The sequence below is a fragment of the Pangasianodon hypophthalmus genome, chromosome 4 (genome assembly GCF_027358585.1).
Source record: "Pangasianodon hypophthalmus isolate fPanHyp1 chromosome 4, fPanHyp1.pri, whole genome shotgun sequence".
Classification (NCBI taxonomy): Eukaryota; Metazoa; Chordata; class Actinopteri; order Siluriformes; family Pangasiidae; genus Pangasianodon; species Pangasianodon hypophthalmus.
The window spans coordinates 28,287,858-28,300,742 of record NC_069713.1 but is presented as its reverse complement, the minus strand read 5'-3'; the positions used below and the strand labels follow the sequence as shown (position 1 = coordinate 28,300,742).

The window sequence follows — 12,885 nt, the reverse complement described above, 5'->3', positions numbered from 1 at the left end:
CTAATAATAGATAATTAATAAAGTTAATCAATGTTCCTTTTGTTCCTGCCTTCCTTCCTTCCTGTCTACACACCCCTGTTAAATTGGCAGTTTTTTGTGTTTTTTGTGTTTTTTTTTTTTTTTAAAAAAAGGAAAAGTAACTCAGTTAAACCATGTCAGAACCTTGTTCACGTTTATTGTAAAATTGCAGCACATAAAAATCAAGTGACAACCAGAAATAAAAACCAAAAAACTTCCTATAATCACCCTAGAATCAATCACATTCAAGCTGGTGTTAAACACTAAGTAGTGCTGGTAGCTCCTGAGTTCATCGTATGTCTGTGGTAAGGGGCAGAGTGGCACTACGGAAGCCTTTTTTAACCAAAAAAAAAAAAAAAAAACCCCACATCCAATCTTGGCTAAAGCTCGTAAGTTTGGCTTCTGCTAGAGCCCTTAAGATGAAGAGGAATTTCACCTTTCAGCATGACAACGACCCGACGCACACCTCCAAATCAACAAAGCAATGGCTTTACCACTACAAGATCAAGGCTTTAGCACGGCCCAGCCAGAGTCCAGATCTAAACCCAGTCACTAACCTGTGGGGTGAACTGAAGAGGGCTGAGATGCCCAGCCAGTCTGACAGCGTTAGAATGGCAAAATATTGCTAAGTCAAAATGTAGCAAGCTGATTGACTCTTACCAGAAAAGACTGAACTGATCTAAAGGTGCTTCAACTAAGTGTTAGTTTAGGGAGTGCACACTTATGCAACCAGGGTATTGTGCATTTTTTATTTTTCTCTTATTATTTTTCACTTTAATTTACAGCTTGCAATTTCACAATAAAGCTAGAAAAGGTTCTGACATGATTCATCTTGGTTTAATTTTTTTTTTTTTTAACATCACAAAAACCTGCCATTTTAACAGGGGTGTGTAAACTTCTTATATCCACTGGAATGTGTGTGTATGCAGTGTAACTCATTTAAAGGGAAGAAGTGCTAACTGGTTTTTCCTGGTCGGAGTTACGGCTTTAATCCGAATGCAGCTTGGTGGGTAACCATGTGGGAGCAGAGAGGAATACGACACTTTTTTTCCCCCAGTTTTTTTTAATATATTTATATATACGTTTACTGTTACAGACAGCGAGATCAGACACTGAGAGAGAGAGCGAACACTGCAGGACACATCACACCACATCGATCCTCACAGCACTGCACCACTTCCTCCTTCCTCCTTCCTCGTGCAGCGGGGTCGTGTCCCAAACGTCACTGACAATTCATTCTAACAAACTAGTCAGTAAGGAGTTTTTTTTTTCCCCTTCGTAGTCTGTAACCAGCATGATAACCAGAAGAATTGCTTTGTATCTAGGATGTTAACTAGCATTTGGGACACACCCTGATTCATCCCACAATCTGCTGTAATAAACCCTGAACACTGCGCAGTGCTGTGACGTTCTCACACTACGACTCTCTCTCTCTCTCTCTCTCTCTCTCTCTCTCTCTCTGCTATAACTGTTCATACACACAGGTCACGGTTCACATTTGCATAATTCTCTACTGTTTGTTTTGTTTAATTCATCCACCTATCTCAGAGGGAAGGTGTGGGACGGGAGTCGGCTGCTCGCGCGGTCAGCAGCGCGTCTCGTAGATGCCGCTGCGGCCGATGTAGCGAACCCATTTGATCACGTCGTGGTCGCTGTAGTTCAGCTTGGACTCGAACACCTTCAGGTAGCGAACCTTCAGGCCGGACGGAGCGAACGGCACCTGAGAAACAAACAAGACCCGGAATGAACATCTCAAGTGTGCAACGTGTGTGATTTTTCTACCTTATTTACACATCATACAGCATGTGCAGCTACGCTGATAAACTGACTAAACTGATTATAAATATAAACTACAGGAAAACACACATCTAATATTAGAAAATGAAGTACGAGACATTTCTGATGATACATAAGCTCTGTACGGCCAACATTAGCATTCAAATTCAAATTAGTTAAAAGGTGTGTTTGAATGAGAATATTCCAATATTATTGAGCATTTAAAGTTATATAAAGCGTGAACGTTAGCAGACGTGTTCAAAGCACAGCAGGTGAAAACTGTTTCCATTTCTTAACCAACAAGGAGCTCGAATCATCATTTTATCATAAACATTAACGTTTCGGACAAAAATGTAATGTTTTCTTCCTGCTGTTTATCTGATATTCACCAGTTACGCTCACTACATAGAGTGTAACAGCACAGGAACTGAAAAACCTGCAGGAAATGAACTAGTTAAATGTAATATCACTGTTAAGAGACATACTTCGTTCCTTTTTTTTTTTTTTTTAAATAATTTGATTAGAAAATGAATACATCTACTAATAAGAGTAAACTAAATAATTGTAATTGTAATAATTATAACTATGCCATAAACAACATGGATTTATTTATCATTCATGTTTTTGTTTTCTTACAAAGGTCATTTTGCCAAAATAAATCAATAAATAAATAAATAACTAAAAGTAGTGCACCGCATCTTGAACTTTGAAATGTTGGTCCCTGGAATTATGTAAATATTGAGAAAATTTGAATATTATTGAAAGAATACTTCCTTCTAGAAAGAAAGTGAGCCTGGCGTCTTTTCATGATGGATGAAAATGATTAATATTACGTTTTAAAAGACGGAAATGGTCACAAAATCATAACATAGGTTATAGTTACTTTTTTTTTTTTTTTTTTTTTTTTTAAATGCTTCAAAGTGGAAACAAAACGGCAAGAAGGTGAAAGCAGCAACACCGATTTCCAAGAACTGTGGAGAATTTAGGCAAGTGTTATGTAACACTGTTCTTTTTTTATATCTAATTAAAACATTTATACATTTACTAATAAAAAAGTTTGCCATAAACAACAGGTATTATTTTATTATTTATCATCTTACATCAAGCAGTGAGGGTCATTTCGCCAAAATGTTCAACAAAGTCAACTAAAATGAGCACACTGGATACTAAACACGCCGATACAACAAATAAAAAAATAAATAAAATAAAATAAAATATAAAATGGTGGATCGGGTATCGGAGGAAAAAAAAAAAGAATTAGACTAAAATCTCCCCCATATAAAACTCTACACTAAATTATTTCTTTCTTCATCTCCTTTCTCTCTCACTCTTTTTCTGTCTCTGACTTTTTTTCCTCTTCACTCTTTCTGTTGTTTCTTTTCTTCCTTCCCTCTTCCTGTCTTTCTGTCTCATTTTATTCTAATGCTTTTTTTTCTCTCATTCTTTTTCTTTCTTTCTCTCATTCATTCCATCTCCATTCCCTTCCTTCTTCCTTCCTTATCGCTCTTTCCTTCAAATTCAAATTCACTTCAAATTCTGTTTGTCACATGTATAACCATACGCAGTACGACTTGCAGTGAAATGCTTTATACAACCGTTCTGACATAAAATAAGAAAATATAGAAAAGTATTAAATATAAAAAATATATACAAAAAAAAAATAAAAAAAAGTGTTTAAGAATACATATATATGGATATATGGAGGGTGGCAGCAGCAGTCTGCCATTTTGTTTCCCTCTCATTTTTCCTTTCTTTCTTCCATTCGTTCTCTCTTTTCCTTTCTTTCTCTCCATTGATTTCTTTAGTTCTTTTTATGTCTTTTTTTTTTACTTTTTCTATATATTTGTCTTTCTCCATTTTCTTCTTACTTTTTCTTTCTCTCATATTTTCTTGATTTCCTTCTTTCCTATCTGTTTTGTTTTTTCCTGTCTATTCATTCCCTTACTTCATTATCTCTCACTTTCTTTCTCACTTTATCTCTCTCTTTCAGTTAATTCGATCCGACCCTGTAACAAATGGAAAAGCTTGGATTTGGAGAAGATTTTTTTACATTTTAAAGAGACTTGACAGTATTTTTTGTTAGGATTGATTTTAATTCTATTTATGCTTTATTATAGTATGTGCAATGTAATTGATTTGTCATGTTTTTTTTGCTGTGTATTTCTTCCTGTATTTTTAAAGGGCTTCAGTTAAAACATTTTTTTAAACTTACAGAATATTGGTATCGGTTGATATTCAAGGTTTCAGTATCGGTATCAGAACAGGAAAAGTGCTGTCTAATGTAAATAGATGTAAATAATATATATAATAATATTATTTCATATTCAAAGTCAGCCTGATGTTTCAGCAAGTGGGTGTACTAGAAAAAAAAATTTTTTGTCTCTCACCTCAAAGTTCATTGAAATGGGAGGACGAGCCCACTTCTTCTTATCGTTGGTGGGCAGCAGCTCGATCTCAGCGCTGATCTGAGACTCCTTCATTCCAGCCATGCGCTTAATCCTGATCATAAGAGCATCACAAACTCAGACACTATCTCTCTCACACTCACACACACACACACACACACACACACACACACACACGGGTCATAATAGGAACAGTACTCATCACTGACTTCCACACGATGGCGTTCTCGCTGGCCTTGTACTTGGCTTTGCCCTTCATGCAGATCACCTGCACGCCGCTCGTGTTCAGAGGGGTGGGGATGCGCACCTGGAACGAGGCGCGGCTCATTAATGATCAATCGTTCAGCAAGAAAAAATATAAAGAAATTGAACTCACCTCAATCTTCTGAGCCAGTAAGGAGGGTTTGAAGTTGGATTTGATGACGACTTTTACCTCCAGCTTGGTGCGTCCGACCTCGCGGACCAGCGGAATGACGCGGAACGGCAGGATGATGTCTTTAGTGGTGCGATACCTGCGACAATCCAGGCAGAATTTTACTGGAATGTAACCAGCCTTAACACGAGAGTAAAACTCTGACAGAGGACGTGTGAAGGTCACGCTAACCTCATGAGCTCGTACTCTCCGTCTGGAGGGATGAAGCTGATGCTGCGCTCCGAGTCGAACTTGCTGAGACGCACACACTGGTGGAAGGTGCAGTCGTCGATGGCGATGGACTGCTTCCCGCTGCTGAAAATCACACACACACACACACACACACACACGTCACTGTAAACATACAACATAACTGTTCCTGCCTCCTATACTTCAGAATCACAATCAAGGAGCACAGATTTATAACACATGTAATAAATGGTTTATTATGTTAAGTTATGTTAATTCAATTTATATCAGTTGAATCTGATTGGTCAGAAGGTGTGGTCTGACTGGTCAGTAGTTCCAGCTGTAACATGAACGACAGGTTTACCTTAATGTGCTCATTCTAATACGTTATCGTTTCTATAGTAACAGCTCATTCACAGGGACTTGTACAGCGAACGCTCCACATAATCTTAGACTAATAATTAATAATAAAAAAAATAAACATGTTGTTTTATAAAGTAAAACGTCTAACCATTGACGTGGTGACATTTTTGTTAGGAGACATTTATTTATCATTTTTGGAAGGAGACACCAAAGTCAACACTTTGTAACAAAGTTTCCCAGCACGGGGAAGCCTTCAGGACAGAGGAAGTTTAAAATGAGCTGCGTTTTGAGAGGGAGGGAGGGAGAGAGAGAGAGAGAGAGAGGCTGGTGAAGAAAGATCGGTTATCGCTGCTATAACATAAGTGAGAACAGGAAGTAACTCGTGAATAACACACAGAAGAATAATGCACCTCGGGAGGGTAGAGGCACTCCGCTTGCGCGTTGTGCTGCGTCACACCACCCCCGAGCGTGCATTATTTTCATATAACAGCCCGATTTGCAGTGTGTTCTGATTTACATGACGCTATTTTGCTCTTAATCATGCTAAACATGTATTATATTATCTGTTATCGTACAGCCCTGATCCCTTACACAGCACGATGCATTTCCTGTAAATAAAATAAATGCACTTTATTACTATAAAAGATAAACAGGCAGTAGTTACCTCTTCCCGGTGTCGTCGCCCGCTCCGGCTTTCCCCTGCTTGTCGATGACGATCTTGTCGTTCATGCCGAACTTGCACTCAGGCATCCCGCTCAGGTAGCTCTTCATCACCACACGGCCCGACACGTGCGCGCTCAGCACCTGACCTGCGGCAACACACGAGCAGAAACACAACACCTGTTAAAGTGGCAGGAAGCAACACCTCAACGCCGCTACTCTAAACTGTATATAAAAAAAAGAATGCGCTTTCACTGTCAGTGTTGCGCTGACTCTGATAGGGGGCGTGGCCTGAAGTGTAATGGAGGTGTTCGTACATTAAAAGCAATTTGAATGATATATGATTTCTATATTTAAAGTTTCTTTTTTAAATATATACAGATGTACTGTGGATAATTGAAGGCAAAATTGTTTAAAAAAAAAAAAAAAGATCTACAGTATACTAAGAAAAAGATCTACAGTATAGTATAGAATCTAAAAAGATCTATAGTGTCTATATAGAATCTATATCTATAAAATCAATAAAAATCTATATATATGGAGGTACTAATGCGAGTAAATAAAAGTTCAGTTATAAATAACAATAAGTGCAAATCCTCTGTAATGGACCAGGGTTAATTTAGGTTATGTTTCAGTTCTGAATATAGAACTGACTCATGGTAGAATAAAATGTTAGTAAATATGCACTATATAAAAATATTAGTTTTATATAATGCAATTAATACTAAGTAAGTAATTGCCTACTAATATAATATATAATTTTGAATAGAACATATTTTTAGATATAGTTTATATTTCTGGTTTTGAATTTGCTTGAAGTTTATTATCTATAAATATTGATGAATTAATAGTAAAATATTAATCAATCAATTAATTATGAATCAGAATTTTTTACACATTTTTACACATTTCTCTTCTCTATATTCTTGGTCGATGATAAAACACATTATTTATCACTATAATATGAAGGTATTTCATCTCTGCAGTGAACGTGCTGTTGAACACTGTGATCCGCGTCTCACCCTGAGGAGACATCAGCAGGTTGACGCTCTCCAGCACGTCCAGGAAAAGCTCGTTGCGGCGGTATTTAATGCCCTCGCGACGCCAGCCGATCTGCCCCGTCACCTGGCTGGTGATCTGAGACTGCTCCTCCTTCGTCTGAGGAGCAACACGCAGAGTCAGAAACGGCAAACAAACAAACAAACAAACAAACAAAAACAAATCAACCGTCATCACACTCTCTCTCTCTCTCTCTCTCTCAGTATTTACCTGATGCTGCAGTGATCCAGATCCAAACCCAAAGCATGAGGAAAAGAAGAAAAACAAAGTGAGTGTTACATTACAAAGTGAAAACACACACACAGAGTCACATTTTATTCTTCTAATCACACACACTCCAGCATGACACACTTCATTTCATATAAAACTCTACACTCTTCACTAAAATGTCACACATTCACACCTCATCTCTCTCTTACTTTCTCTGACTTTCATCCCTGATTTTTTCCCCTCTTCTCTCTTTTCCTGTCATTCCCTTCCATCCTGCTCTCTTTCACTCCATTTTGTCACATTTCTTTCTTTCTTTTGTCCTTTCTCTGTCACCTGCTTTCTCTGGTGTATCTATTTTTTTCTTTTTCTTTTTGGTTTCCCTTTTCATTTCTATTGCCACTTTCATTATTTCTTGGTCTCTCTCTCTCTTTCTCCGTCCCCCTTTCCTTCTCTGTATATTTCTTGCTTTCTCTCAATATATTTCTTTCTCTCATTCTTTCTCTCTATTTCTGTCTCTCTCTCTCTCTCTCTCTATATATATATATATACACATTTCTTTAGTTCTTTCTCTCACTCATTTTCCTTCTTTCTTTCTTTGTCTCAATCTTTAACCTTCTACTTTCTTTTTCTTCCTCTTACGTTCCTTTCCTCTCTTATTCATTCTTTATTGTTTATCTATTCTTTGCTTTTTTCGCTCACATTTTTCTCCCTTCATGTCTTTCCTTCCTTCCCTCTCACTTTCTTTCTCTTTCTCTCTCTTGCTTTCTTATTCATTTAATCGTATTTAGCCCTTTTTCTCTGTTTTCGCACTCTTTCTTTCTCTCTAACTTCTTCTCTTTCTTCATATCTTCTTTCTCACATTTCTGCTGATTTTCTCTCTTCCCATCACTTTACTTCTCATTTGTCCCTGCTGCTCTTTATTCTCTCAGGTGTGTTGTTCTGTTCTTTAACACTAACTCTGCCGTGTTTAGTTTACTGGTGCGATCACAGACACCTAAACTGCTACGGAGGCTTGTTGTCATGGTTACGCAGCCATACAGGAAGTGCAGTGGAACTCTGATTAGTAAATCCTGATACAGGAACTGAACACACAGCAGGCGGCCAATCAGAAGCGAGTGTGTAGGAGGATGGGAGGAGTTTACCTGACCCTTAATCCCCTGCTGCGTAATAAACGTCTTCAGTGCTCCGGTCTCCGAGTTCTGAGGATATCCAAAATCCAGAATCTCTGTGTACGTACACACACACGCGCACGCACACACACGCACACACACACGCGCACGCACACACACACACACACGCACACACACACGCACACACACACGCACACACACACGCACGCACACGCACGCACACACATCATAGGTGTGACGTTCTTCACCATCACCAAGCACCTCACCATCAACTTCACTGCTCCACTCAAATTCTCTCCACCTTCCCTCTTTTCATCCTTTTCCTTTCTATTTTTGTTTCATTCTCCCTTCTATCTCTTTCTTCCCCCTCCTTTCTTTCTTTCTTTTTTCTTGCTTTCTTTCTCCTCACCTTTCTTTCTTTCTTCCTCCCTTCCCTCCCTCACTCCTTTTCTTCTTTCTTTCTTCCATTCCTCCCCTTCTCTTTTCCCTTCCTAACTCCCTCCCACATTCCTTTCTTTGTTTCATTCTTCCCTTCTTTTTCTCACTTTCTTCCCTCTCCCCCTCCTTTCTTTCTTTCTCTTTCCTTCTTTCTTTCCTCAGAGGAAACAGATAACAGAGGGAGAGAAGGAACAAAAAGGTTCCTTCCTTCCCTCTGTTCTTTCTTTTTCGTCCGTTCTTTCTTTCTTTCTTTCCTTCCCTCCCTCCTTTCTTCTTTCGCACCTTTCCTCATTTCTTTCTTCCTTTCTCTTTCCTTTCTTTCTTTCTTCCCTTATGTCTTTTTTCTCTCACCTTTTCACTTTCTTTCTTCCCTGTTTTCTTCATCCCTCACCCCATTTTCACCCCGTTTTAACTTTATTCTTTGTCCCTTTTATTTTTCTTCTTATTTACTCTGGTTTAGTTTCTAATTTATTTCTTTACTTTTATTAACCCCGTCTCATTTTCTCTCTCTTTCCTTTCTCTTGTTTTTCCTTTTCCCTTTCTCGCTCACACAGATTTGTTTGTCTTTATTGCTTTTCTCTCTCTCACTCCCTCCCTTCTTCTCGTTCTTAATGACCATTAATCTAACCTTTCCCTTTATTGTTATTTATTTATGATTATTACCGTCCAGGAGCTCGTAGATGAGGACGAAGTTGTTCTTGATGTTCTCCTCGCTGATCTTGCCGAAGTAGGCCGCCATCACGTCGCACATCTTGTAGAGGAACTCGAACACCATGGCGGCGTTGACGTTCTGCTTGGTGACAGCTGCCAGCCAGATGTTGGAGCGCTTCACGTGGAAGAAGCTGGTGCGTGCGATGTTGGTGACGGGCGAGCGCACCTGCTGGCGGGCGTGGATCACGTTCACACGGAACGCATCCACCGCATTCCTCCTGCGGGTGAGCGGAGAGGGAGGGAGGGAGGGAGAGGGAGGGAGAGAGTAAGAGATTGAAAGAGACAGAGATGGAGAGAGGTAGTGTGAGAGAGAATGTGTGTGAGAGAGATGGAGAGAAAGAGAGTGTGAGAGAGAGAGAGAGAGAGAGAGAGAGAGAGAGAGATAAAGAGAGCATGAGACAGAGAAGAAGAGAGAGAGAATAAGAAATTGAGAGGGACAGAGAGGTGGAGAGAGACAGAGAGGTGGAGAGAGACAGAGAGAGAGAGAGAGAGAGAGAGAGAGAGTGAGAGTGAGCGAGAGAGAGAGTGAGCGAGAGAGAGAGAGAGAGAGAGAGTGAGAGTGAGCGAGAGAGAGAGACATGGAGAGAGATGAAGAGAAAGAGAGAAAGACAGAGAGAAAGAGAGAGTGAGAGAGATGGGGGAGAGAGAGAGAGAGAGAGAGAGAGAGAGAGAGAGAAAGAGAGAGTGAGAGACGGAGAGAGAGAGGACAGGAAGTGGATCAGAAGCTACACATTTCTCGCCAGTTTGCAACAGATGCTTCAGAAGATCGTCTCTGTCCCTCACCGTCACTAGCAGGCCACCGTTCTAGCGAACACGGCTCCCGGGTTTAATTGAGTTAGCGAGCAATGTGATGCTAGTTACTGCCACAGAGGTAACATTAATTTCGGCTAAGCTAGCTATTTAGCACCATGCTGTGTTTAATACTACATTACGTCTGCGAATAGCTGATTAAATTAAGCTCCGCCCCCATTGACCCTGCGACGCCCATCAGTCGCCCTTAAACCTTAACCTTCTGAACTATCGTTAAAATATCCTGCACCGTGATAAAAAGCTGTGATATAAAATTGTGCTATTGCTCTCTAATCCTTTCTTCGGCTTTTTTAGCTCTGAACTGAAAAACAATAACTTTAAATTAATTAGTACATGCAGATGAGCAGCTTCATTCAATCCTTTTTTTAGATTTTCAGGCTCACACTGAGATCTTGGTGAACAGGAATCTCACACACTCTCACACACACACACACACACACACACACACGTTTTGGAGCTCGCTGAACACTAATCCCTTAATTACACACAGAGAATTCGGCAGGCTGACGGACACACACACTCTGCTGAATGTGAAATTTAATATGGAGATGATTAGCTAGGACATGTTTGGTGACACACACACACACACACACACACACACACACACAAAATAAATAAAGGTGATCCCCCAAAACAGTGTTTATAATAGTGTCTGCTAATCTGTGGAATCTGTGCTCATGGGAAAAAGAGAAGGAAAAAAACAACAACGAAAAAAAAACCCACTGAAGCAGCGAAATCAGAAACAGATGCAGGATCTTCTCTGATCTGCACTTCCTGTGCTCCTTCCTGTGTCACCGCTGCAGCTGGACGGCCGCGCCGTACGAGAACAATGGAGCTGATAACCGTGAAAAAGCCCGGGGAAGAGATAAGTCTCATCACCACGTGACGCTCTTTCAGAACCTAATGTTACATACAGAAATCTTCAAACACAGCGAGAAGACACCAAACGCGTCTCATTTACGGCGCTGTAATGAAACGGCGAGGACGGACCACGCGAACGTAGCCGTGATCGGAACTAACTCACCCAGAGAACTCACCCTATGTCATCGCGGTACACGCGGGAGATCAGTACCTCCCCCTTGTGGTTGTAGATGAACAGTCCTCCAATCATGGTGGCTGCTCCTCACGCCTCACATGCCATGGCGGATTCTCGCTCCTGCAAAGGAAAACGAATTCCTACAGTGACGTTTAAATGGCAAACTCTTCTAACACTGAGATAAAAATCACACTCAAAACTCTTTTCTCTAAATGGATTTGGGGGGCGGAGCTACACACGAACACAGTTTCTGAGGTCAGACGTTTGAACCAATCACATCAGGTGTGCAAATTGTTATAAGATGACACGCACAAATCTGAGAAAGATTATATTTTCACACAGTGGTTACTTAAATAACTAAGCTAGCAGTTAACTAGCTGTTAACTAGTTCAAAGGGGCGTTTCCAATTTGCATTTTCATGCATATTAATATTTATTCCTTAATATCTTTGCATCTTTAATGACAGCAAAGGTCTATGTTCCTAGTAGCTTCTTAACAAGTTAAACTTGATAAACTAGATATATTTCTATATAATAATCTAAGTCATTTTATATTAAATTTAAAATTATATAGATTAATTGTATACAAATTATATAAATTAGAACAGAATAATAATGAATAATAATACTGCCATCAAAAATGCAAGGCTACACCAAGAATATACTAGAAAAATATCTTGCAATAATCTAATAAAGCAGAGCTAACAGAAAACTGGAGGTTTTAGAAAGAATTGTAATTATTTCTACGTCACTTCCGGTCAAACTAAAAACAAAAAAAACCGTTAAAGCGAGCACGATAAGCCCAACGGTTTAATCGCGATATATTAATCAGGACATGGCGTCCGTCTCTATGGAAAAACAAGTGCATTAAATATTAATATAACTCCCACTTTATGATCTAGAACATTCCTTTTCACGTCTAATATTCATCATATTCATCATTAAACTGTTTTTATTTATTTATCACACAGCCTGTACATGTAATAATGCTCTCTGGTTCCTCAGTCGTCGGGGCTGCACGCGCGAAATTAGCTATAAGCTAAACAACGACAAATGATGCGCGTTTTTTTTTTTTTTGGTTTGTTTGTTTACTATTATTTATTTAATTTAAATTATGATCATACCTCAGTAGGATCCGCTGGAGTAAGCGCGGAACAACCCGATTTCCGTCTTTTTTTGGGGGGTTGCTAAAGGATTAGCGTTGACATCAGAGATCTTTTACCTCAGGATGACTCCCTGCCTCCCTCCGGCCCTCCTCCGGCCTGGAAGTCAGCTGACGGCTTCGGCGCAGTGCGCATGCGCTAAGGCGAGACCCCGGAAGCAGGGCTGAATTTAATACAGCTAGTCAATACCTACATTAGGGCACTTGGTAGGGTGTGAGATAACGGCTTTAAGGCGGTATAGCTAGTGCACTATATTTACATTTGGGATTCAGCCCAGGTCAAAGCTTGGGAATCAATGTATCAGGCAGCCATTTGTATATACTTTTTTAAACATAATAATATATTTCTTTTGTAAGGTTTTTGCACTTTTTAAAATTGAGAATTAAAATTAAAATACTATAATGCATTCTGAGAATTCAAAGGGTTAACTGAACCATCTGTTACTGTACACTTAATAACTATGTTATTAATGTTATTATATCTATACAATATATAATTATGAACAT

General features: G+C 39.4%; 1 protein-coding gene across 1 annotated transcript; it reads right to left on the bottom strand.

Annotated features, from left to right (window-relative positions):
- Positions 1 to 150: 150 nt before the first annotated feature.
- On the bottom strand, positions 151 to 12,499 carry ap2m1a (adaptor related protein complex 2 subunit mu 1a). The gene is made up of 12 exons (XM_034303993.2): positions 12,341 to 12,499; positions 11,219 to 11,337; positions 9,324 to 9,589; positions 8,235 to 8,317; positions 7,093 to 7,098; positions 6,846 to 6,981; positions 5,828 to 5,972; positions 4,804 to 4,926; positions 4,576 to 4,711; positions 4,409 to 4,506; positions 4,182 to 4,293; positions 151 to 1,738 (listed from the first exon to the last, which is right to left on the bottom strand). The coding sequence occupies exons 2-12, from the start codon at positions 11,290 to 11,292 to the stop codon at positions 1,604 to 1,606; spliced, it is 1,314 nt and encodes a 437-aa protein (XP_034159884.1). The 5' UTR covers positions 11,293 to 11,337; positions 12,341 to 12,499; the 3' UTR covers positions 151 to 1,603.
- Between the last annotated feature and the right edge of the window lie 386 nt (positions 12,500 to 12,885).

Coding starts and splice junctions, on each gene's coding strand:
- ap2m1a (XM_034303993.2), bottom strand. CDS start 11,292: ATGATTGGAGGACTGTTCATCTACAACCACAAGGGGGAGGTACTGATC. Junction 5,973..6,845: donor CCTGCTGATGTCTCCTCAGG/GTGAGACGCGGA, acceptor GTGTTGCCGCAG/GTCAGGTGCTGAGCGCGCAC. Junction 1,739..4,181: donor CCATTTCAATGAACTTTGAG/GTGAGAGACAAA, acceptor TTTGTTTCTCAG/GTGCCGTTCGCTCCGTCCGG.